At 35.3% G+C, this 27,575-nt stretch overlaps 1 protein-coding gene across 2 annotated transcripts in view; it reads right to left on the reverse strand.

Annotated features, from left to right (window-relative positions):
* The window catches only part of LOC131956481 (ankyrin repeat and fibronectin type-III domain-containing protein 1), a 43,853-nt gene that overhangs the window by 4,737 nt on the left and 11,541 nt on the right, over positions 1-27,575 (reverse strand). For both annotated transcript variants that reach the window (XM_059320944.1, XM_059320943.1), the window contains exons 3-18: positions 16,069-16,182; positions 10,811-10,980; positions 10,488-10,580; positions 9,586-9,664; positions 9,286-9,389; positions 8,609-8,742; positions 4,369-4,447; positions 4,087-4,200; positions 3,702-3,890; positions 3,463-3,576; positions 3,177-3,276; positions 2,333-2,468; positions 1,931-2,041; positions 1,316-1,534; positions 762-928; positions 279-400 (exon numbers count right to left, since the gene is read on the reverse strand). In XM_059320944.1, coding sequence (XP_059176927.1) covers positions 279-400; positions 762-928; positions 1,316-1,534; positions 1,931-2,041; positions 2,333-2,468; positions 3,177-3,276; positions 3,463-3,576; positions 3,702-3,890; positions 4,087-4,200; positions 4,369-4,447; positions 8,609-8,742; positions 9,286-9,389; positions 9,586-9,664; positions 10,488-10,580; positions 10,811-10,980; positions 16,069-16,182 — 2,045 coding nt within the window. The remainder of the gene's footprint in view (positions 1-278; positions 401-761; positions 929-1,315; positions 1,535-1,930; positions 2,042-2,332; positions 2,469-3,176; positions 3,277-3,462; positions 3,577-3,701; positions 3,891-4,086; positions 4,201-4,368; positions 4,448-8,608; positions 8,743-9,285; positions 9,390-9,585; positions 9,665-10,487; positions 10,581-10,810; positions 10,981-16,068; positions 16,183-27,575) is intronic.

A 27,575-nucleotide genomic window follows, 5' to 3' on the forward strand; every position in this document is an offset into this window, starting at 1 on the left:
GGGGGGGGGGGAAGAGAATTCCTTACAGAATACACTGTAAAAAAGATTCCTCTTTTGAGTTCATGTTTCTTGACCTCGCGATAATGTGGTCAGCACTATGCCCAGCCGCCTTTACATTCCCTAACATCAGCACTAACTGGGAGGGCTCAAAAATGTTCCACTGACTTGAATCTGGTTCCAAACTTAAGACTTTTGGGTAAGCAGCCACGCAGTTCCACACAGTAGACAATCAGGCCTACTTTAAATGAACAAATCTAGACAAAAAAGGCTCCACTTACCAAGTTGAGAAAACAATTTTTTAGTAGCATCCACCAGCAGCTGCTGGAAGTTTTTCTGTGTGGTTGTCATGGTGATGGTGTGTTTATGGCTGTCTGACTTTAACAGCCACTCCCACTCTTCTCTGTGGAGAGACAAAAACAAAAATCTCCAATGAAAATCAAAAATATAGAATGCAAAATTTAACATAAACAAATATGAGTTTTTGTTCCTGAAATCAACTTTATCTGTTCTTTGTTTTTAACAAGTTATTTCTAATCCTCGGATTTCTGTGTGTACATGATGGCATTCAAGCAATGTATGAGGATTTGTTACAAATGATTTTACTGCTGTTCAAAAATTCATCAGCTTGTGCAGTAAGAATAAATAAATAGCAGACTTTTAAGAGTTATATTTAAAAAATGTAACTATGTCAGCAAAAGATTACTTTGATATCAATCTACTAATTCAGAAAGAAGTTAAAAAAAACTTATACAGATACTCACTTGGAAACATTAGGCATATCTCTGATTTTTACATGGGGCACACAGTTAGGGGTCTTGTTAGGAACCATAACTCTGAGGACTTCAACTGAAGCTTGCAGTTTGACATAGCCCAAGTACAGTCCCCTTGGCAGGGCCACTCCACTGACTTGGTTATATAGAATCATCTCCTAAAAACATCAGGCAACAAATACTATTTAAAGTTACATTGCTAAACTAGGATCCATGACTATCTATACAAAACAGCTACTGAATTAAGGCTAAAATAGCATAGTATGTTTACACATGACAACCTATACCAAGTTAATGGGTTGTTTTTTTTTGTGGTATTTATAATGAAATCTTTAATTTCTAAATGTCATATAATTGTAGCTCATATTACTCATAGTACTAAACATCATTTCTAACCCCATACTATCCAACTAACTAAACCAAGATGGTAGATTTAGTGAATTTCTCAGTATTATATGTTAACTTGACTTTTTTAAAAGTTACTCTAATCAATATTTTATAATACATTTTAATCATAAGGTGTCAAAGGCAATTCTTGAACTTACCGGAACACTTGTGATTAATAAGCTGTGAGCATCGGCCGAGTCGACGGAGGACAAACTCTGACGTCGTGCCAGCTTGCCGAAGGTCACCCACTTGCTGGAGCCCAGGGTGACCAGTTTGGGGTCACGGATTTGGTTGACCACTGTAAATATAATACTGCTGCTGTTGTCTCGTACGGGGCGGTGGAAAAACTGACCAAGGTCGGTGACACCTAGACCAGACTGTAAGGAAAAAAAAAACAGAAATAAACTTATTTATAAAGTAAACAGAAGGCAATAACGATTTAATTAAGAATTTTTTTTTATCCAAGTCAATATTTAGAAAAAATGTATTGTTGAATTAAAGTCTCCTTTCTACATGTATAATAAAGAACAGTTAATCTGTTTCTGTTGCTAAATTATATGAGGCCTGCACAATCGCCATCCAACTTAAATTTCCAACACATGTTACGTTGGGCTCTATTATCTACAGCATTTCGCCATAAAGACTTCAATGCCTAACCCTTTCATGCTTAATTGAAGCCTTGCAAATACAAATATACAATTTTCTCATCTCTTTTCTAGAGTATAATAAAACAAATTATTCCATAGTAATTTAAAATGATTTTAGAAATATACCTGTAGAGAGATTATAGCTTGTAATAGTTTACATCTGAATGTGGAGCCTGCACTGCTAGTCCGTTCCATATCTTGTTTCAAAACTTTAACCTCTTCCCACATACATGACACCTGATTACAAGAAAACAAATAAACATTATTTATTTTTAATTAATAATTCATTTAATTTAAGGACAGAAGAATTACAAGAAGTAAAAATATATTTATTTTGAATAATTTAATTATTTTTACATAAGAACTAGATTTTATAAGAAAGAAAATATATTTATTTTGAACAATTTAATTATTTTTCCATAAAAAGTAGCATTTTATAAGAAATTAATGATGTCAAAACAATTGATAAACATTAGCAACAGGTCTAGGTAAATCCTTTTTAAAAATTTTACTGCATAAAGGACCCACCTTGAGTAACCAATAGAGGTCATTCTGTATGGAAGGAGCAGAGAATGTCTCATCCACTTCAATAATTGGCAGCTGTTCTTCAGATGTCACCAGGATCCTGTCCTCATTGTAGAACAAACACGCCATGTACACCCCTCTGTAAACATTACGTGAGGACCATTTTTAGCATCAGATATGTTAATGATATAGGGGTATTTTTTTTTTAAATTCAGTTCTACATTCAAGCTTGTATTACAGGTTCACCTACTGTGGGTGACTAGTGCAACTAAGCAATTTACAATTTTTTCAACGACACCTGCTACTTAGAGCATCTGTTGCCTGTTTTAATTGTTGAATACATTTAAAATAAAATTCACTGAATTTATGTATGAATGAGAAATATTTATATAATCCTGCCGGATGACTAACCATACATTTATTCACCATAGCACAGGGCGGTGTGTATGTAAAATGGAATGCAGTACATATGTAACAGGTATTTAATGATGAGATGACAGAATTTTTTTTCCATTTTCTAGTGTCAAGTTTTACCAACTCAATGGTATTAAGTTAAATGACAGAGTTAGATAAAAATTAATAGACAAGTTTTAGCTGATGGGTTTACAATAGTTGCTTTTAAAAAAAAAATAAGCCTATAAATTTGGCTACAATCCAGGTATGGTAAAAATTTAAACATGTATAGTTAATTCAGGCTCAACACTGGCAATGTCAGGTGAGAAATACACCAGGGAACGAGAGTAAACCACAACGATGTTTGCTTAATTTGAAAAATAATCTGCACTTTCCATTTTTTAATTAAATAAACTAATTTTGAATTTTAAAAATTATGAAATTATGTACGCACCTTTTAACAGTTTTCTGAAATTTAGGTGTTGACACAAACAGATTTTTTATGCTGATTCTTTTTTTCTGCATAGGTGACTCAGCTCCCCTATTGAGGATGTCTAAAACAACAAAAAAAATGTTAACGTTACTGCTAAGAAAACTTTCTTGCTTTGTTATTAACAGAAAATTATACAGATAATCTACAAATGATGTTAACAAGAAAATTTACTGGATACTAATCTGAATGTGTGAAGTATTTTGTTGACTTTAAGTATAGAAGAGTTCTGTTAATGAAGGGAAAATACCTTTCATTTCTGCAGCTTCAGGTGGTCTGGATTTCTTGACCTGATGGTAAAGGGTGTACAGGGAGGCAACTTTTCCTTCAAGCCTGGATGGGATGCCATCTACTTCTCGCCAGCCTGCATCGTACAAACACATTTTGTCATAAATCCACACATACAAATAATTTACTTGAGTTTCCGAAATGTCAAATACTAAACTACTGATCTATAAATAGAACTGAGGCAAAGATGTGTATACTCACAAGATGGTGCGGCACACGCTGGTTCACTTTGACAGTACGGGCCAAGACCTTTAACATTCCAGGCACACACTCGCACATAGTACATGTTTCCCTTGTTTAAGTTTTTGATCTCGTATTCCAGATGAGCTAAATCTTCAATGATTGCCTCTCCAGTCAAAGGTGTAAAAGTTTCCCAACAGCTCCATTCAACTGGAAATTTTAAAAACAATGATTCAACTTACATATTTACTGGAAATTTTAAAAACAAGGATTCAACTTTCGTGATATTAATATAAACAGAAATTTTATACACAAATCAATTTTAAATTGTCTAAATTTTGGCAGCAAAAACTAATGTTAATACTGTAGCTAAATAGTTATGAAATGTTTTAGATTGTTTATTTACCTTTGTACTTGGTAACGACGGCTGCATTATGGCTTTGTGGCTCTGCAAATGTGACCAATAGGGAAGAGTTGCTGGCAACTTCAAGTCTAACATTGGTAGGTGGTTCTGGAGGCTCTGCAAAGGTAATTTGTTAGGAATGTAAACAATGACATTTAGTTATTTTTTTTAAATATATATTTTAAAATAATATTTCACTTATATCTCATTACATTTAGTAGGCGTATTATAACAGCCTATACAATTCAATTCAATGTAAAGCTATTCAAAGTATGGCCAACTCACTAGCATGATCATAGCCTGCTTTCATTCTCTTCAGTAGGCGGTGCCTGAATTCCCAGTGACTCAATAGTTTTTCATTTTCCTAAAAAATAAATAGAACAAAATGTAAATGTAATACTAAAACTAATTTATTCATAAAAAGGCAACATCTCATGTCATAAATCAAATAGCCTAACACTTAACAACATGACTTGGTTATTTGTTGAGTAACCATATAGATATGCCATATACTATAGGGCCATAGGCCCATCAAAATTATAATAAACAATGTATGCGCATAATGAATGTCTGACTAGTTCATTAAGTACTTGGAATACTAAACTTGATATTTTCATTATTTTGGTAATCAAACAACCATTGACTGGATGCTTGGTTATTTGTTTTGGGTTCACTTGAATTTTTCACTTTACTTAGCAACATTTTGATTTTTACTCTTTTGGTTGAGGTTTTTTTTTTAGTTGGCAGAGGTTTCCCGTTTATTAACTACACATCATAATTTAGTATAGTCTATCTCTAGACTAATCTAGAAATCTATACCCATTTAAACATTTCTTTAATCTAAAAATAATTTTAGATCCATTTTTTAAAAGGAAAAATTGAAAAAAAAAACTGCTGTGATGATTTCTATGGTGATGTGTTGAAAGTTGAAATGACAAAAATCACTACTGAATGAATTTGAATGTTATTTTAAATAACAACAGTGCATAAGCAACAACTGCACATATGGTTCTACAAATTTCAGTTACATGATCTAGATCTATCGACTTGTTGTGTTCTTATCAATTAAAAATAAACGTACAAAACTAGATAAGAAATTAAATAAAGCGTTATGTTGTCACATTTCACATTTTACCCCATGCAAGTGTATGGTACTTCTCAGCAGTTTAAAAAAAGTCAATATTTGTAAAATGTAGAGTTAATAACCGAAAACTAGGAGTAACCTACGCAAACTATAAAGGCCAATGATAATTAATGAAGCTTTGTAAACGAAAAATATTTATTAAAAAATTGCTTTTGTAACTTAAACCTCTTTAAAAACAAGATTACCACTGCATTTTATTTTATGTGCAAGTTTTATTTTCAAATTACAATAATGAACCCCCTCGTAATTATGTCTTGCAAGATATTCATTAATTAAAAACGTTCCACTTTCGCAACTTTAAAACAACTAACATATTGTTATGGTTGTTTAAAATGTGTGATCGTATGAAGTTGTTTAAAGTTATTACATACCTATAAATAAACATAACAATGCAGTCTTTCTTTACCATGCACTTAAACTAAATAAGAATATTGTCCTTTTTTTTATTCACCGCAGAAACAAATCCGCATTGTGCTAACGAAAGATTAATCCCAATTTTCTTTAGATGAAAAAAATGCATCAAACGAACGTGCCCCACGATTATAAATGGACTACCTGGCAGTTTACCTAGCGTAACTGCACGGGGGTAACAATGTTTGGTTTACACCGGCCAGGGCAGTCTTGTGCGTTAACACCGGGTCACCATCTTCCCCTATTAATAATATTTACCATCTTTTGAAGATCGCATTCTAGATTATAGATAGATGGAGGATTATTAGAACAGCCCCCTCCGGCCCCCCATCCCTTAGATAAACACGTAGGCCGAGTATAAAATACTTGAAACACTGCTAGCTATTGCCTGTGCACTCAAGCATGTACGCTAGGCACACAGAAGGTGTGTTGTTTTAACAAGGTGCATCTTCTTTTTGGTCAGTGGTTCAATTGACCAAGAGTGGTGTAACACCGAGCAGCGGTTCTAAATTTTTTAACCCAAGGCCCATTCTCATAATGAACGAGGTTCTTTTAAAATTTTGTTTCGTGTAAGCCATCAATTTTTCGTTATTAGAATATGTTCACTATTTTCTAAAAAAAAAAAAAGAATAATTTCATTTTATTGAAATAAATATCGTGAGAATTATAAGAAGGCCCGATATGAATTATATTTAAGATATGAGAACCTCTAGTTTAAAGAAAACAGAATCGCAAGGGAGAGCAATGGGAAACAAGCACTTTGGTTTTTTTTTACAAAGAGACGAACGTTGGAGGGATAGCGGGAAGGGGAGGGACTGAAGGGGGGGGGGGGGGTGGGTCAAGTTTCGTGTTTGTCGTCGCGCGTGCTTCTAGATCCCTCCCCCCCCCCACACACACACACCTCCACCTCCCAGACAGCCCTCACCTTTCTACACTAAAATTACCTCACACGTGCAGGCGAGTGTGACGTAAATGGGCTGGCATCGCGTAAAATAAAAACACACAATAATGTGAGGGATGGGGGGGGGGGGGGTGATTTTTTTCTCCCTACCCCTCCCGGAACCCACCCATGGTGTCTGTTGTTTAAGGTGGGTTAGGTTTAACCCTGATACATGCAGGTTAATTACTGCTGTTAAATACGTTTCATGTTAACTCTTGTTCAACAAGGGTAATTAACTTGAACAGTGTCAAATGGGTTATGTTAACCTTAGAATGTAAGCTGATTTACCTATTTAAAAAAAGAGTTCATTCCGCTAAACATGGGTTACGTTAATTATGTTAAACAAAGGGTTACTTTAACCCTACTAATTACGGATATATTAAACCTGTTTAAAAGCTTGTGGTTAAACTAACAAAAAAAAAAAAACATCTGCATTAACGTTGTGAGTCATGATTGGGTTACGTAGCTGATGTGAACACAATTCTAGAGTTATTCGAACCACTCAACAATGTTTAGAAAATGATATACGCAAAAAAAAAAAATCTACACCCCCCCCCCCACACCCTTCCATATTTCCCACCACGGAAGCTGTAACTATTAAAAGTTGTATCTGAAGTTTAAAACGACTATAACTAATACACCCTAACAAAATACCAGCACCAACACAGCAATGAACAACGTGCAGGTTATTGATTGGGAATTACATCACTTGCCGTGTGAAAAACTCGCACTTTGAAAGATATTTTTTTCCCTGCCAAATTATTGAACCGATTTAACAACAATTATTTCAATTGAGGGCGTCACTCGCCGGCTGCTCCAGGTCACGTGGTATGAAACATTTCTGCTGAATTTGCAGTTTATATATATACATATATATTTTAAGACTTTAAGAGCTAGTTGAATCGGCAGAAATAAAAATAACCTACTTCAAGATTGCAACAGTTTATTTTTTTTTTCGATTACAAAAGTAATCGTAACTAAAAAATGAGTATAAATTTGAAAGAAATTATGAAAGAATTTGAATTCAAGTCTCTTAGTTAAAAAACTACACAGCATGAACTCTACCAGTAGCTTTAAATTAGGTCTACAGTTCTTCCGGCTAGGGTTATTAAACACCTCAAGAATATAGCTCTTCTAACTCAGGGACTATAATTAACTCAAGGCCTATAACTCTTCCTAATTTTGTGGCCGTGGTTCATTCAAGGCATTGTGAAGCAACAGCAAAGATATCTGTCGCAGGGAAGAATGAATGTAAACAAAGCAGGAACGAGAAAACAAAACAAAAAGTGTGTTGAGTTCGTTCACTGGCAAACTATTCGGACACAGGTTTTAAATGTTCGGAAATTAGACTGTTCGGAGAATGGATAGTCATAAAATTTGACTTTCCAGAGATCTGACTGTTTATGAAATTGTTTTTTTTGTGTGGATGACTTGTATGTTAGGGAATTCGATATTCATGGGAAATAGTTTGATGCATTTTTCTTTTGTATTTTTTTTAAAAAGTACCTCCTGTAGCGATAAAGTAAACGAGCAGTTCGGTAATTACACTAACCGCTCTATGTAACCTGAACGTACTATCATAATTATTTTTTAAGTTTAAAAATCTAATTGAAAGAACAATGGCCGTATCAGATTTAAAAAAAAAACAATAATCAAGATTTATTTTGCTGGCTGGGGGGGGGGGGGGAGATGCAATGCTGACTTTTTTTTTAGAGCAACACAAAATTACATTTTTAAAAAAAATGCACTTTTAATTGATAAGGGACGACGTGGCCTAACGGTAGAGAGATACGCGGCTAACCGAAAGGCTAGTGTTGGAATCCGGGTTCAAGTCAGTTGAACGTCCCTGAAGTACCCAGTTCTGATGGGTACCTAACTCAAGTTAGGGAAACAAAAGCGGCTGGGCAAAATGCTGACCACACTATCCCAGGTCCCCGAAACAGATGAACTCTACTTCATCTGTCCCGTCTTAGGCACGAATGGGAAAAGGTGAGATGATGGACTGATACGACAAAAAAAAAACTACTTACACGGAGCTGGGCTGGGGAGATATTGGCGTTCCCAGAGGAGCCAGTCAACACGATAGCAGTGAGATCTATCACTCTTTTCTCAGCCTCTGTTACCAGCATCTCTAGCTTCTGTAGTCGGCAGTCGCCTCTCTGAACTGGGGGTGACAAGTAATCTTTCACGTTTATAGATGTCTACAGTAACTTAGTCAGTAACATTAAGTAGACATATAGTTCTTCCAACTGGGGTTGTAATTAAATTAGGCATATAGATCTTATTCTTCTACTTTTGGGGCTATATTTCAGTTTACGCATACAACTTTTGTAACTCTATGACGATAATTAACTCTAGGCCTATAGCTGTTCCAATTTAGGGGCTATGATTCACTCTAGACAAATAGCTCTTCAAATACTCTGGGACTATTTTTCAGTGCAGGCAAATAACTATTCTCTAATCTAGGACTGTCGGTAACTCTTGTTCTATAGCTCTTCTAACTGTTGTGGCTCTAATTCACATTTTAGCAAGCAGCTCTTCTCCACAAGTGTTCAGCTTCCTAACAGACAATCAGCTCTTCTATCCATGCAGCTACTACCAATCTCCCCACATCAACAACAACTAACAAGCTCATGTTGACTACACGTTGGTACACAGTGATCAGACAGTGAGCACATAGTAAGCAGACAGTGGAAAATGTACTCACACATTGGGCTCTCTTTGGCACCTCGCGACAGCAGGATCTTCGCCATGGGAATGTTGTTGGTCATGACGGCAATGTCAAGGACACTGAGGTTCTCGCCATTCAGACTGGAGGAAAAAATCAAAACAAATTTTATTCTTCAAAGAACAACAATTTAGTTTAAAAACGAATACATTTGGAATTTACCTATTTTACATTACGCACACATATACCAAAACCTATATATATATATATATATATATATATATATATATATATATATATATATATATATAGGCCATATAATCAATGCTAATGAATTACCTATTAATGTCTACAGCGTTAGTCTCCAGAATAAATTTGGCGAGGTCAATGTCCTGCTGTTCCACAGCATCAAAGAGAGCTGGATTATAAAACAAAATATATAACAGCTCACTAATTATTCAGGCTACAGGCTAGGTAGATACAGACAGGCTACCTGTCGTTTATGTTAAAATTAACACTTAAGTGTTCACTGATGAATCATAGCCGTGTTGGAGAGGTAATTAGCTGTTGTTGTTTTGTTCGATGGTGTTTAGGGTGAGTATTGTATATACAAAAATTTAGAAAATCAGAGGATTGTTTTGACTTTGTTCAAGGTTGAAGACAACGCACAAAGGCTGATCAGAAAACTGACATAAATTAAAGTAAACATTGGCTTACGCGGAGCTTAAAAGTGTATAGAAGACAGGCAAAGGAATAGCAGTACTTAAAGTAACACATGTGATGTACACACAACAGACACACATCAAGACGTTACACATGAATTAAGACATCACATTTTATGTTGGCAACATACAAAATCTAACATATAATTTACATATAAAATATACGTTCTAATGCAAGAAACACATCTTAAGATGATATACATGTTTTGAGACCCATGTACGATACATACAAGACATGAACAAGACAATTATAGAGCACATACAAGAATCATGGAACCACACATACAAGGTACAAACTAGACGTATACAAGACACATAGATGACAGACACAAGACATTTAAAAAGCACAGCTAAGACACATTCAAAATACATACAAGACACATACAAGACATACGCAAGACACGAATAAGACATTTATAAGGCACACACACAATAATCATAAAACACAAACAAGATAAGTATAGATGACAGACACAAGACACTTCTAAGACACACCCACACAAGACAGGCCAGACGTACCTGTGATATCACAAAGTGCTCTCTTGTCAGACCGCCGTCTGCTAGCTTGACCATCCGGCACATCAATGCTCATACTTTTCTTCTTCTGCGAGTCTAAACAAATCATAAAACACCCCAATACAATAACCACGTTATACAAAGAGTAACTCATAACACACCACACCTAATCTCCATTACGCTTAAAGTTAATTCGTAATTCTAATTGGGAACAGTGCATTAATTTTGTAAAAAAAAAAAAAAAAAAAAAAAAACGTTTTAATAATTACAGTTTTCCATACGCAATGACTCAACAAAAAAAGACTTAAAAAAAAATAATGACTCACTTGATAGGAGTCGAATGTCCTTCATTATCTTAGGACTGTAGCCGAAGTCGCTGCTGTCCTTGTTGCTGAGGTAGGCGGGTGCACTGGGGGAGGCCGAGAGACCCGTCATCACGTCCATGGAACTTTCCTCGGACGACGAAGAGAATAGTTTAACCGACCTGGCATCGCCCCTGGAATATAGAGGATAAACAGGGGTTAGAGGTGTAATGGGGGTGGGGGGGGGGGGGTATCTGGGTAGGAAACATGTGAAGGTGGTATGTTTTTGGAAGTGACTTTTTGAGACAGGGTGTTAGTGTGGTGTCGTTTTAAGTGGTATTTGTTTCAAAGAGTATTGTTTAAGGGGCTTTGTTAAAAAGATGGATTATTATAAGATTGTTATAACATGCGGGACATTGTTATGACGGGCATTGTTTCAAATGGTATTGTTGTAAGGGGCATTTTTTCTAGTGATATTATATATATATATATATATATATATATATATATATATATATATATATATATATATATATATATATATATATATATATATATATATATATATATATATATATATATATGTATATATGATTTGATAAAATAATATTGCATATGTTTATTTTAAGTGAAAATGTGTTGAATTCTGAATTTTTTAAGGGGTGTTTATTTGTATTGACAACAATCGTTTGAAGAAAAAAATTCGCAGAAAAAAAAATCGCAAAAAAAAAAGATCGCACGAGACCTAGGATAGCTCGCGTGGAGGACAGAGCCTAAAGCAAACATCCGCGTGGGGCTAGATCTAGTTCAAACACCGGCATGTCTTAGATCCTGGTCAAAGCTAAACCAAGGTGGACGGCAAGCACTCTTTTGGCTAACTGTGGCGTCATCTTTTAGGTTCAGGGGAAAGGCTATTGGCTAACTGTGGCGTCATCTTTTATGTACAGTGGCAAGGCTATTGGCTAACTGTGGCGTCATCTTTTAGGTACAGTGGCAAGGCTATTGGCTAATAGTGGCGTCAACTTTTAGGTACAGTGGCAAGGCTATTGGCTAACTGTGGCGTCATCTTTTAGGTACAGTGGCAAGGCTATTGGCTAACTGTGACGTCATATTTTAGGTACAGTGGCAAGGCTATTGGCTAACTGTGACGTCATCTTTTAGGTTCAGGGGAAAGGCTATTGGCTAACTGTGACGTCACCTTTTAGCTAACAATTGGGGGTGGGGTGAGGGGGGCGGGGGCGGTACAGTAACAGCAAATGCAAGAATAGATCGACTAATTGTAAAAAATACTTAGCGTTTTGGATTATTTCTACGCTTACAATATAATAAAGTAATAGGGCAATAGCAATATAAGAACTTTTTCAAATATATTTCTAAAAATACAAACAAACCAATAACGTGTTTAAAAAACAAAAATAAGTGGTTCGAATTAATTAGTGCCCATTTGATCCTAATAAAAAAATCATGTCTAAAATCATTCGCCGGAACAAGAAATTAAAAAAAAAAAGCAACATTAATTATCAAACATCTTTAATCAGAACTTGAAAATATGTAACTATACTTACAAAAACAGTAAAGTATTATTTGGATTAAAAAATAACATTTTGCCAAAAAAAAAAAATCCAATAGAATAGAACTATCCGAGAAAATATGTTTCGCACTATCAGCAAAATTTGGCAATACACAAGTAAAACATCTAATTTGAAAATTTTGTTGTCCGTTCCCAAAAATAAATTAGCAAAACAATGTACTATCTCACACGCGCGGGTCCAAAAGAATATATTAATTGTAATTAATTTATTTTAATTAAGAGCTAAACAAACTTGCCTTCTGACCATTAAAAACTCCAACTTTAAAACAGAAGTCACCCCCACGCCGAACACTTTCTATAAGTGAGTCTGAAGTACGTCCACCACTAAACATCAAACGACACCGGATTAAAGTCACGTGCATCGACTCCCACTCCAGGTTATTAATAACACGTTTCATAAAAATCTAAGGCCGGCTCGCTATTGTGAAACAATATTTCACACCAGATGGTAGCATCTGTGCAAGGTGTGTGTATGTGTGGGGAGAGGGGGGGGGCAGGTCGCCGTACAGTAGATGAAATACGGGTCTAGTCAAGTCAAGGCAAGCAGATGCAGTAGACGTGCATTGTCCAGAATTTGACCTCAACAAAATGCAATTAGCTGAAGAGATGGGGGAACGCGATACGGTTATGCCGGTGCGAGTACAGCATGCGCGCGCTGTAACGAAATGTATGGTCGTTAATTGTGTTTCGTTTGTATGAAAGTGTGTGTATTAGGTATATGTTTTTGATCATATGAAAGCATGTACTTTAGATACTTGTTTTGGGTCGTTGAAAGTATAAGTATAAGAACCAAATTTTTTGGCTAGTTGGAAGGATAATATGCATTTGAATCATACTTTGAATTTACTGGAAGCATATGAATAAGAATCATATTTTGGATAAAGAGAAGTATACAATTATTTTTAGTTTGAAAGTATATAAATGAGATAAAAACTTTTATTTTTAAAAGCTTATGCATTTTGAATAACTACTTGGCAAAACAAAAATTCGGTATTTTCTTCAGTAGACGTCGAGATATATTTACATATATAAGGTCAGTACAGTAATGCACTATTAATATCATATATAGGATAAATACAACGATGTACTATTCTTATTAGATATAGGTTCAGTGCAGTCCTGCACTTATAAATTTACCTATATATACAGAATCAGTATCGAGATGTACTCTTCTATCGAGGAGTTAATTGCTACAAAGATGGGCGATACAAAAAACACATTTAATGTTGGATTTGGCACGACCTTCGCGGTACTGGAAACGTCTAACCATATTCAGGTGAGCTGCAAATAGATGCAAATCGCTGTTTTTAAAAGCACCGATGCACTCTAGAATACACCCTCGAATTAAATCACTAATCTCTACGTCCGCTTGTTGTTGAAACGGTAAGAATGTCTTTTTTTATATATTATTATATTCACACAATTAAAGTTGGAATTGTATAAAATGTATAATTACGTATTCTTATCCAGAAACCCCGGATATACACCCCACACCAATTCCTTTACTTTCCACGACTCGTATATTTATTAACTCTTGAAGACCAACCATCACAATTACCACCCCCCCCCACTCATCTCTACATATTTATTCTACTCCCGTTTCAAACTCACAGTTACCCAGTCTTCTCGTTTACCATCGTCCACTTCTTTTAACCCCACACTGCCTAGCCCCCAAACACCCCCTCCTTTTACCACCTCTACCCCCCACACTATACTCCCTCCACCCCTCCACCCCTCTCCCCTTCAACCCCCCCACCCTATACTTCCCCTACCCCCATTCTATACTCTCTACTCCAACACTCTAACCTTTCCCCCTAATACTCCCTCGAACCCTTACCCCCAACCCTTACTCCCCCTACCCTCACTCTATACTCGCCTTTTACCCCCACCCTATACTCCCCCTACCCCCTCTACCCCTCTCTTCTTTACCTCCAACCCAATACTCCCTCTATCCCTTAAACCCCACCCCCTACCCTATACTCACCCTACCCCCACCATATACTCCCTCTACCCCATTTCCCCCACTATACTCCCCACACCCCACCGCCTTCTACTCTCCCCCCACTAACTCCCACCACACACACACACACCAATCCCTCACACCTTCCACGGACCCACACTTTATTGTATTTCACAATCTACCAGCCCATGTAATTTTCACGTCGATATTTGAAAAGCTACAAATCCGATTTCACTTCGATTTTAAAATTGCCTTTCTTTCCCAAAGTCCACAGGATTTCATTTTAAACAAATAACACCTCTTCAAATATCAAATACCTAGAAAGGCTTTCGAAATCACTTTAAAAAAAAGTGTAAAGAAACACCGATTTTGGGGCGCTAGATTTTACTACATTTTTAATTGAGATGGGTTTTACCTTTGCCAATGAAAAGCAAATCGTGTTGAGTTTAGCTGATTTAGGGTGTTTAAGTTTGATTTTTGGACTAGAAGTATATCCAGAGGCGTAGTGACCCTTCCCGGCGCACGGGGACAAACTTTCAATTTGGCGCCCCCTCGGGGACAACTTTCAATTTTCAATTTGCACCCACCCCTCAAACTTTCAATTTGTTTTTCCAACCCATTTCGGCGCCCCCTAATGTCGGCGCCAGGGGACATATGTACCCCCCGCCCCCCTCGCTACTCCTCTGAGTATATCTTCAGTAAACCAAGTAGTGTCACAGTAACGAAAAGACCTTGGTCTATTTAATTACGCTCAAGGGTCTGCGCATGCGTGACACGCGTGTTTGAATGAGTAGGAAACCGCTCACGTGTTTCATTCAACACCTGCTCCGCCAATCGGGTTAGAGCGCGTGGGCTTCGACAAACCACCAATTGATGGGGATCTTACATCAGCCTGTTGCATTGTCAGACAATTAAACAAGGCCACTTTACAACTCTACAAAATGGGGTGCGGGCTTTAAAGGGGGAGGAGGTGGGGGGGGGGGGGGTGGAAGTTTCGTACGACAAATGATACATTGTTCTCTTGTTTTTTTTTTTATGATTTTTTTTAGCATATGATCTTTGACATATAAATTGTAAAAAAAATATAATGGCAATTTTATGTTAGCTTGATGAATCATCAATAAATTTATTCTTAAACGAGGCCATTTGACACACAGTGTGTATATATATATATATATATATATATATATATATATATATATATATATATATATATATATATATATATATATATATATATATATATATATATATACGTAACTATGGTGTGTGTACGGGGTGGGGGAAGAAGCGTGGGTGGGGAAAAGTTCACTACATAAAAACTTTATTTTCCAATAAATAAATTTATAGTTATAGAACTAGAGTTAAAACGACATTTTCTAGAAATAAATAAATAAATATTAAAGTTAAACAAACAATATATAAAACTGTTTACACAAAAACGTTATCCAACGAAAATTATATTGTCAAAATACGGCATCAAAAACAAGTAAAAAAAACAAAACAACAAGCAGAAAATATAATGCAGAAGTCGAAACTATAACGTAAAAATTAGTCAACGAAAAAAAGTAAAAATAAATCGTACCAGTCAAGACTACTGTATAAAAAAATACGACATCAGAATACTAACAACTGAAACAAAACACTCTTGAGAATAAAAAAAAACAAAAAACAACTAGAAAACTAACTACCGAAACAAAACACACCTGAGAAAAAAAAACAACAACTCACCAATCGAGACTGATGGAGCGGTTCCTTGAAGGTGAGATCGGTTCCTTCCTGTCCCTTAGCACCAGTCGTCTGGACAACTTCTGCAAGTTCCCGGCACTAGAGGAGGTTTCCAGCCTGTGAAAGACAACATCAGGTGGCGCTTGTTTCAATACATGGAATACCCGTGCATACATGTAAGACCTACATACAGATATATACACGTATACAAACAAGGACGTAAAAACATACACAAACAATTCCACTCATATACATACAAATACATACACGTACACATAAGCACGTACACACATATGCATGCAAATATACGTGAATATGCAAATACGTACACAAATATGCATACATATACACACAAGTACACAAATATAAATGCAGATACACAGATGTACACATGTACATACATACAGATATATACACGTATACAAACATACACATACACATAAACATACAAACACGTACGATGATACACATACAAATACATACACCTATCCATAAACACGTAGATGATACACATACAAATACATAGGCCTATCCATAAACACGTACATAAACACGTACAGACATACACATACAGATACATACACGTACAGACATACACATACAGATACATACACGTATAGACACACAATTTGTTGCCTGAGGTCGCCAGCGATCAAATCGCCGCCACGACAATACAAATCGTGTTTTACGCCTTGGGTTACATTCTTTTATTCATTTTTAAGTCATAATAGCACAATTCTTGTCTAATTTTACAGCCCTCCCCCCCTCCCTAAACATACGCTGAACACTACACTACCATATATATAATTCTCTAATTTTACTCCCGCCCCCTCCCCAAACATACGCTGAACACTACACTACCATATATATAATTCTCTAATTTTACTCCCGCCCCCTCCCCAAACATACGCTGAACACTACACTATCATAGATATAATTCTCTAATTTTTACCCCCCCCCCCCCCCTCCCTCCACCATACGCTGATCACTACAGTAGATATACCACGCAGTGGCGGAACTAGAAAAAAAGGGCCACCCCGCAAACAAATTTTTTAGGCCCCATATATATATATATATATATATATATATATATATATATATATATATATATATATATATATATATATATATATATATATATATATATATATATATATATATATATATATATATATATATATATATGCAATCACATAATACGAACATAGGATACTCATTGCTGTCCTCTTCAGGATTTGAAAAACATCAATAAAAAAAAATTTCAACATCATGTCATGTGTGAAAGCGCATTAGCGTGTTTTGTGAAAATAAGTATTAATTAATTTTTGATAAAAGCCCTTTAATCATTCTGTCGGTCAAAATAATATAAAATATGAAAGCTTTGTATAAGTAATGGTGTCTCGTGTTATGTTTATTTTTATGTTTTTTTCTTGTAGTTATATTATTAATGTTTAAAATATTATTGATTTAATACATTTTAATACATTTCTCTGTTATACAATATTATTCTTTAGTAATTACTTATAAAAAATAATAATTAAGAGAAGTAATTGCTTTTTAATTTGTTTAGTACAAATCTATTAAAAGGAGCTTATGATCACCCCTATTTGACTATTTTTTTAAAAAGGGAAATAAGTCATGGAAGTGGTTTGAACATTTGTTTATCTTTGATAAGTTTAATTGTAGGAGAAAGACTCGGCTTTCAAAGTTGTTTAAAAACAAAGGGAAAAAGAAGAAACAAGAGCGTGGGGTGGTGTCTATAGAATAAAGATAATCCAACCGCAGCTACGGTAATTTTTTACAAAACAACCATCAAGTCAAAAATGAAAGAAAATTTACTTTTGTTTAACTATAAAAAAAATTATTATGGTCAGCTCTGGGCCCCTAAATGGCGTGGGCCCCCCCCCCGCATTGCGGGGTCTGGCGGCACTGTAGTTCCGCCCCTGATACCACGCCACACGGGCACGAAGCTTTAAGCTTTTGTTAAAACATTGGGTGATTAAAGGCTCGTACTACCATTTACGCCTATCTAATTACCTGGAGATTTTAATTAAAATTTATTGCAGTCTGTTTTTTTTTTCTGTATAGACTTAACAGCTTAGATTACAAATATTATGAATACTTAAACAAATGTAATTAAAACATTTTATTTTTAAATATATAACTTATAAATAAGTGTATGGCGTATGGGGATGGAATATTTATTAATGAATTAATTTGATAACTATTTTATGATAATATCTTGGTTATTTTAAACCAAACGTAGGTTAGTAATGTAAAACCCTTCAGCTCTCGTGAAAAAAAAAATCGTTTTTAGTTCAGTTGTACTATCAAGAATGTTAACTCAATTCGTCAGTAAGAGTTGTCTTTCCTTATAAATAGGACGAGAGTGACTAGCCTTAGTTCAGCTCGTGTGGGCATTCACACTTCGCTCATTGAGATACAAGGCCCGCTACTTTGGTTACAATACATGATTAAGGTACTTGAGTTAGCTGCCCCTTCTTTTGTTTCCCCTTTTAGTTTTGAAACTGTTACTTTTTTTAATAACTAAACTAAACTTCGACTTCGTTTTCATGTTGTTATATTAATTGACCCTAAACAACGATGAGTCATTCATCTACACCTACACACTATTCAACACACATCCACACACGATAAAAAATAACCTACTCGTCCTTTTAAATCAGGCCGTTATAAAAGGATAAAATATTCTATTTATAAACTATACTTGGCTTAATTAGAGTTTTTTTTTTAAAAAAAAAAAAAAAGCTAATTGGTGATTTGTAAGGTTGGGATAAAAGAAAAGAAGCAACCAGGAACGATAACTTTCTCCATAGACAATTCAGAGTTACTCCGCATGATTATCTCCAGCCACTTTGAACGATCCCTGCCGAACGGCTACCAGGAATGGAAACAATTTGTGGTAATCATTTCGACCTTATGTGCTTGACATTCGATAGAACAAATTGCTATATTTAGAAACGCAGTTTTTCCCGATGATAAATATAATTGTCTCAGCGTATTGATAAAAATAGAAATAAAAAATTCAAACCATTTTTAGTATTTTTTTTAAATAGATAAAAAATATTATAGAATCAAATGTTGTAGAGTTAGTTTAGAAACAATGTGATCGTGGGGTGGAGATAAGGACTGCTAGTCCGAAACTTTCGAGTTCGAATCTCGAACTCGAGTCTGTATGACGTCACTGAGTCCACTCAGCTCTGAGGGGTACCTGACTCATGTTAGGGAAACTAAGGCATAATTCTGACCACACTATCCCCTTGTATGCTGAGTTAGCTGAAACAGATGAACTCTTCTTCATCTGCCCTATATGTACTGGGTAGGGAAATGTGATGATAGTTTAAATAAATAGTATATTTGAAGTGTAAAATTTAAAAGAAAAAAAAGGCAAACTCCATACAGATAAGAAGGAACTCTAGAACTCAATTACAAAAGAGGTACAGTGCTTCCAATTTGGAATCCACCAATTCAACTATGTAGGAAGCTACATTAGTAGCACGATTGTAGCAAACTACATTTGAAACACGACTTTATCGAAATGTATTTGTAACACAAATGTAGCTACCAACATTGGTAGAACTAGTGTAGCAAACTACATTTGAAACACGACTTTATCTAACTCTATTTGTAACACGACTGTAGCTAGCTTTGTTTGAAATACAATTGTAGCTACCAACATTGTAGCAAACTACATTTGAAACACGACTTTACCTAACCTTATAACAAGAATGTAGCTAGCTACATTAGTAACGCGACTGTAGCTAACTACATTAGTAACACCAATTAATTATTTATTTACTATTTCTAGCGTTAATGAGACCGGAAGTAATTTTGTACTTATTACACAAATTAAAATGTTCTAAAATATTCAATTTGTGTTGAAAAATATGCTTTCTGGCAACAAAATTTGGAACCACTTGGAACCAGCTTTTCAAGTTTAATATGAAGCCGGAAAAGTAATTCCTATTTTTCAACATTACAAGAAATATTTATCTACAAGACAAACTACATTTGAAACACGACTTTATCTAACCTTATAACAAGAATATAGCTAGCTACATTAGTAACGCGACTGTAGCTAACTACATTAGTAACACCAATTTGTAGCTACATTTGTAGCACGATTATCAAGAGTAGAACCTCAATACAAAGACGCAAGCTACCTTGATATATCTACTCTAATCAATTCTATTAATAAACACCGCAGGGGTGGGGGTGGAGGAAGGAGGGCGGAGCTGTCCCCCAGCCTCCCCCACTCTTTTAAAACAGAATGCATAATGTACTCACCCGGACAAGTCGCGTGGGTCCCCGCATGTCGTCAAGAAATCTACGCACGCTCAAATCTATTTTTAGCCCAAGGGGGATGGCGATGCAGTTAAATTAGGAGACACTACAATAAAACGCTACTAAAATCATTATCTGTTGGGGGGTTGGGGTGTAAGTTCATATTAGAGTGGAGAGGGGGGTGTCTGATTCTATTTTAGAATGGTGAGGCTAAATTTAGTTCACAATGAGATTGTGTGTGTGTTTTGGGGAGGGGTGTTGGGTGGGGGGGGGGGGGAGTCTATTTTAGGCTTAAGTCGAGTATAAGTTTTTTATTAGCCAGTAATTATATGAATCATTAAATTGCATAGCTCGATCTTCGACGGTTGCAAGTAATCGGTACTTGATACTCTCTTTCTTTTTTTTTGTTGTCCACCAGGTTGTCATGGTAACGAGATTGTAATGACAAAGTAAAGGATGCTTCATTTTTATTTTTATTTTTTATCGAGAAAAATCCGAAAACAATTACAACAATGGATACTAGTACTGGTAGTCGAAGAGAAGATTATGAAGGGAAAAAAACATACGTTGATGGTACCCTACTGTTAACCTACAAGTAAGGCTATTATTTGAATGCGGGGCACCTATGGTTAGTTGGTTGATTCGGGTGACTTAAAATGAAAAAAAAAGTAGCAAATCATTGTTTTATATGTAAGAGATTTGTAAGCTTACTTATGTGTTTTGGTTTTGCGCTTTTCAATACTTATCATCTGCTTTAAAAAAATCATTAAAAAATTAAACCATTATTACTAAACATGGAACAGTACCTTGTTAGATGTAAACACGCTTTATTTAATTAGCTATTCATTTTAAAAAAATATATAACTTTAATAAACAGTATGGGATATTTTAACTATTATCTAAATTTTTTTTTTAATACTTTTATTTTCAACTAAAACATTTAACATCAAACATTTTTTATGTAAGCCATTGTCTGTGGTAACATATATACATAGTAGAATAGTCAGAAACATAGTTACTTTACATAGTTTTCATCACATTTTGTACAATAATAAAACACAAGAAATAAAAAGAAAACAAAATTATCTAAATAAAACTTGTTTTTCACTAAGGAAAATGGAAAAAGTAAGCGCGCTTTTGTTAAGTTTTATATTTTAAAAATATTTGAGTATATTTTGAGTTTGTGTTCCAATTCACAATATTACCATTCAAAAATGTATGCTTGTAAATTTTGTTTAGTTTTAAAATTCATCTTTACACGTGTAATTTTTTTATACATTTTGTATGCACGTGATACAACAGTCGAGGTCACTTCTATCGTAACCATGTGTATCTTTAAGTTTGACCCCAATGGCGGAGTTTATCTAGGGGAGGCGATTCTATCGTGAGGGTAACGTAATTGTCGCCCTTTCATCGGCGCCTGAAAGTTTGAAGTGCACCAAAGATTACCCGTATCAAACAAGAGATACGCGCCAATGTAAGTGAATACATTCTAATGCTTACTCGCGCCGACTACGCCACGCTGTTTACATGATAATGCGTGTAACGGTGGGGTGGGGGCTTAAGGTGGAGGGTGGGGGGGGGGTGTATACATATTTTTCTATTACCGGTATAAGGTTAATTTTGATAACTAGTAACCAGAAATTAAATACATGGTAAAGATCTAATTGGTTAAGGTTAGAGTTCTATATTATAGTTGTATGTGATTGCTATAAAAAAGGGAATTAAAAAAACATAATAATTCACTAAAAAGTAGAAAATAAATTAGACACTACTATTTAAATTACTATAAAGAAAAGCGTGGGTCTCTTCCTTAATATGTGTAAAGGTACCCAAGAGATACTAAAGTGGTCCACACTTTTCTTTATAGTAATTTAAATAGTAGTGTATAATTTATTTTCTACTTTTTAGTGCATTATTACATAAAAAAACTTTTTTTTTAATAGGCATTATTATTTATTTCTTATGTTAACGTATGCTTGAAAGGTTAAAAAAAAACATGAGCAGAAATATATAGTTCTCTATAATAACACGAGAATGACACAATGTATGGAAGGTGCCTAAACCCATACAAACACCTTGTTAAAATCTGACCTATGACGTCACGCGGCAAGTGCCAACTATACAAACTTTCAGGTGTATGTATATAAGGGGGGGGGGGGGTGGGGGGGTAGGGGGGACCGAGGAGGCCGGGTGGTGGGAAAAAAAGAAAATTGTGACCGTTAATTGACGTCGTCGCCAGGCTAAATACCGCTCCATTACAAGCCGCACCTTATGAAAACAGTTCTTGATTCTGATCGATTATTAAAAGAAAAAAAAAACTCTTAATTACCCCGTTCCTTGCAATATAGATTCCGCCTATAAAGAAAACAATAATTGGGTCATCGGTTCTATTTTTAGAACAGGTACTTAACCGATGATTCACTACATACACTCTCTGCCCCTATTTTGAATCAAATCTTTTTTATTTTTTATTTTAACAACAAAGAAATAATATATACACTTAACTTATTCTAGTTTTAATTACATACAACTAAAAATAAATATCGGATAAATATACTCACATCATTATTAATAGTATCGAATATCCATGTGAAAAATACAAATTCCGATTACCGTGGTATGGGTAATCTCTATCATTTGTTTATCCCGAAAAGTCGATTTTTACTCCGTCAAAACTGTAAAGATACCTCGCCGAAACAGAAAACACATTTTTTTTTCTTCACTTTCGCGTTAAAGTAGTTATAATTAACCATATTCCATCGCATATTTTTAGATATAGATCACGTCAAATGGTGGTGATTTTATTTGAATAAATACAAAACGTTTAGACTACATTAAAATTTTTTTACTAAAAGTATTTTTTTTTTCTCTCTCGGTCGAAAGGTTAGAGTCAAAACAAGCGACTGACAAAATGACAGAGGAAAAAAAAAAGGTTCGTCAGTTGTGTGATGACTGAATGTTAGAACATGGCCCAGTCACAAGACAAGGTAAAAAAAATTGAGGGGGGGTGGAGTAAGGGGGAGTATGGGAGGAGATGAGAACGTAGAGGGAGAGAGAGAGGGGAGGGGGTGTCACGGAGACTCCATGCCGTGAAAGTTAAACAAGAACAAGGAAAGTATGCAAAGCCAAGGTTTTAAAGGGGAGGTCACTCGATTTAAGCTAGGATAGAGACAAAATCGTGGCTCAAAGGGAGGTAACATTGACGGCCGCTCGGAATGGGTTCGGAAAAAAACCCCCACTAAAAGTTAAAGGTCCCTTCTTTTCTCAACTATAGTTACACGTAATTACAAAAAGAAAAAAAAAAACCATCCTTTTTGGCCGCTCAACATACATATATAAATTTATTTTATTATAATCACAACGTAAATAAAAATTTATTGATACCCCCACGCCAAATATAATATAATCCCCTCTTTACGCGCTAGACGACATGACGTCATTTACCGTAGACCCCCCCCCCCCTCCTTCCCCCATCTCCAACTCCATCTCTCTCACAAGTAACACGTGACCAAAGTGCACCAATCGGATCCACGCACGCTCGAACACAATCATCCAGTAAACAAACATTGACACCTACCCGTTGAAATTAGGACTTCCCTGATGGGGACCCCATGGGAGAAACGCGTGCGAGGGGAGGGGGGGGGGAAATAGGGAGGGGTCAACTACCTCCAAGGGGGCTAATTTTAAACCCTACCGCATGCCACGATGTTGCCAATTCGCTGTTTTACAGTACACGTACTTTTAAAAAAAACAAGCAATTGGTTACAATGTTTTGTAATGTTCATATGTAAACTAAAAAAAAGTTACTCTATGTGTAACTCCAAATAAAAGGATACATTACATTAAATTATTTAGTCAATTATATATATATATCTAAAAAAAAACCACCCTCCTCTGTCACAAAGCGTCTGAGAAATTAAGATCCCCTTAAAATGCGTCATGAATCAGGCATTTAGAGTTATGCTACCGGAAATTTTTCTACCTTTAACATTAAAAATTAAATCTTAGATCACAGTTGTAGTCTCCCTGTAGTCACAGAAATGTATCCCCCCCCCCAATCAAACTACATGTATAGTTTTATTTATTCGTTGTTCTGAGTTTAATTTTGGATTATCGTTGTGATCTAGAGTAAAGGTATTAGATAAGAAAAAAGGGTTCGTTCGGATTAAGTAACGCAGAAGGCATTCATCTTTCCTATAACAATCCCATTTTCGTTAAGAATGCATTCCCTTTTGTATGACAATCCCATTTTCGTTAAGAAGGCATTCCCTTTTCTATAACAATCCCATTTTCAGTAAGAAGGCATTCCCTTTTCTTTAACAATCCCATTTTCGATAAGAAGGCATTCCCTTACCTATGACAATCCCATTGTCGTAAATAAGCTTTTTCTTTCCTATAACAATCCCAGTATCCTTTAAGAAGGCATTCCCTTTTTATGATATCCCATATTCGTTAATCATCACATGCGTCTTGAATAGGATGAGAAAATACCTCCGAAAATTAAATTCAAGGCGAACGGCAAACCTTTATCTCAACCTAAACCTACAATGTAGGTTTACCTTTAGTCAGAAAGTTGACTCTCATCTATAAAGGCAATGTAAGCTTACCTGTAGTCAGAAAGTTCACTTTCATCTACAAATGCAATGTAAGTTTACCTTTGGTCTGAAAGTTCACTTTCAGCTATAAAGGCAATGTAAGTTTACCTTTGGTCAGAAAGTTAGCTTTCACCTATAGAGGCAATATAATTTTACCTTTGGTCAGAGAGTTAACTTTCATCTACAGAGGCAATGTAAGTTTACCTTTGGTCAGAAAGCTAACTTTCATCTACAGAGGCATAAGCGCATTTCTTGCTTGGAATCCCAGCGATTCCCCGTTACGTTAGCGTGGTGACGTCATAAGTAGGGTCAAAGATCGCCCACCTGTGTAATGTTACCGCGTCACGACAGAGTGACGTCACTCTAGCGCACTCGATGACCACTCGATGGAGTAACGTGACGTCACGGTGTTTATAATCTAATCAGGCGAGTACCGACTGTCCAGTAGCCTGAAAGATTGCTCGAGTTTCGAGTTTAAGCTTGTTACAGTGTTTTTGATTGGTCAGAATACATAGACTGGCTCATTAGTTTCGATAGGAGAAGATGGGTTGGGGAAGGAGGGTTGTGAGGGGGCGATAACAAGAGAGGCAATCATAAAATAAATTTTGCCAAATGTATAAAAAAAAAACAACAACATAAAAACCCAACAACCGAAAATGTCAAATTATGATGATTAAATCGGATTAATCATCAATTATTGGGAAATTCCACATGAACTTTACGAATCTCCTTCAGGCCTGGGCAGTTAGAGAGAGCAACAACTTTAATTAATTGCACGCGCGAAAAAAAAAATTAAAATAAATTTTAATTTTAGAAACTCTCCTATTCATTAGATCGCCGGAAGCAGCGAACTGACGAGCGCCTACGTGCAGGAAAACACGTTGTTAAAATTAAAATCAATGTATCGAAATTTTCTCAAACTGAATGTCATCACCGCTTCGATCTGGAAATGTTTGAACGTCATTAGCCGCGCCTTCCAGACGCACGACCGCACGGCCTAATGCACGCGACATCTTGGTTTATTTTTATCCACTTACTTCTGCTCTTTGTACTCATACGATATTTAAACATGACGTGAGCTCCGTTAAATAGGACATTAAAAGTGTGTGTATGTGAAGAGGTCGATTGCGGCACGTTCGTAAGTACGTATGAATGTTTCGTATGTCAATAGCTCAACATATGGTACACAATAATCGGAATGTTTAAAGAATTATATGTATACACCCACACCCACTCATATACATATATGTATGTATATATATATATATATATATATATATATATATATATATATATATATATATATATATATATATATATATATATATATGTATGTATTGCGTATGTGGGTTTATAATTTTTATATATAGCCAGCATATAGCATATAATATAAAGTTTAATTGAATAAAACTTTACACAAGATACACACACACATATATATATATATATATATATATATATATATATATATATATATATATATATATATATATATATAAATAAACACTATCTATATACATATATACAGGTCTTTGTAAATATATATGTTTATATGTCTATATAAATGTATATATATATATATATATATATATATATATATATATATATATATATATATATATATATATATATATATATATATATATATATATATATATATATATAAATATTTACATATTTTTATATATACACATATATGAATAGATATATATGTATTTATACATACAGATATATGTACATATATGTATATATGCACATATATATATATACATTTATACATATATATACGTCTATATATATATATATATATATATATATATGCATATAACTTTGTATCATTCCTCTATATCTAGGTTACATACCGACTCTCCAATGAGTGTGTACAACCGACTATCCTATCCGTAAAGAAATATTCAAACCAGGCCTGAACACTTCTTACCTGTTATCGATCTGATCTGGAAGACCCGTCACAACCCTGCCACTAAAGAATGACCCCCGTACGATCTCCCCCCCCCCCCCTCCCCTTAAATCCCTCCGACAGACAGGTAGACAGTCTTACACAAGTCAGATCGCGTCCAATCGATCTGATCGATCCGCTAATCACGTGACCGATCGCTGTGATTTTTTCGAATCGCCCTTCTGGTTCTAACACCAGGTACAAATATTCGGGTGTAAAATATCTTTGTCTACCTTCCCCCCCCCCCCCTCCCTCACCCCTCCCGATCTGTGAATTCTCAGATTTCATTCAAACGTGTGATCGGTCAGTCAGGCGTATCGTTTGATTTACAAAACCTCTTAGGATTATAGGTCTAATATATCCGTTCCCCCTTACCCCTCCCCCAATCGCTTGTAATAACTCTACAACAATCTTTCTTGTGAATATATTTTTTTATCGTCATTGATCTACAACTTGAAATGCCATTCCTTTGTCCCGCTTTGTATTTTCGAGTGTGTTCGCACATTTTGTCTTACACAACTAATGATAAAGAAACACTCATGTTTTTTTTTTACAAAGAAAAGAAAACACATTTTAACTAGAAGCGTGTAATTTGTGAACACAACTCAGTGCTTTACAAGGCCGGGGTTTCAATCAACACGATAATATAT

The sequence above is a fragment of the Physella acuta genome, unplaced genomic scaffold, assembly GCF_028476545.2.
Source record: "Physella acuta isolate Inbredline_101_S28 unplaced genomic scaffold, ASM2847654v3 ptg001154l, whole genome shotgun sequence".
NCBI classification, from domain to species: domain Eukaryota; kingdom Metazoa; phylum Mollusca; class Gastropoda; family Physidae; genus Physella; species Physella acuta.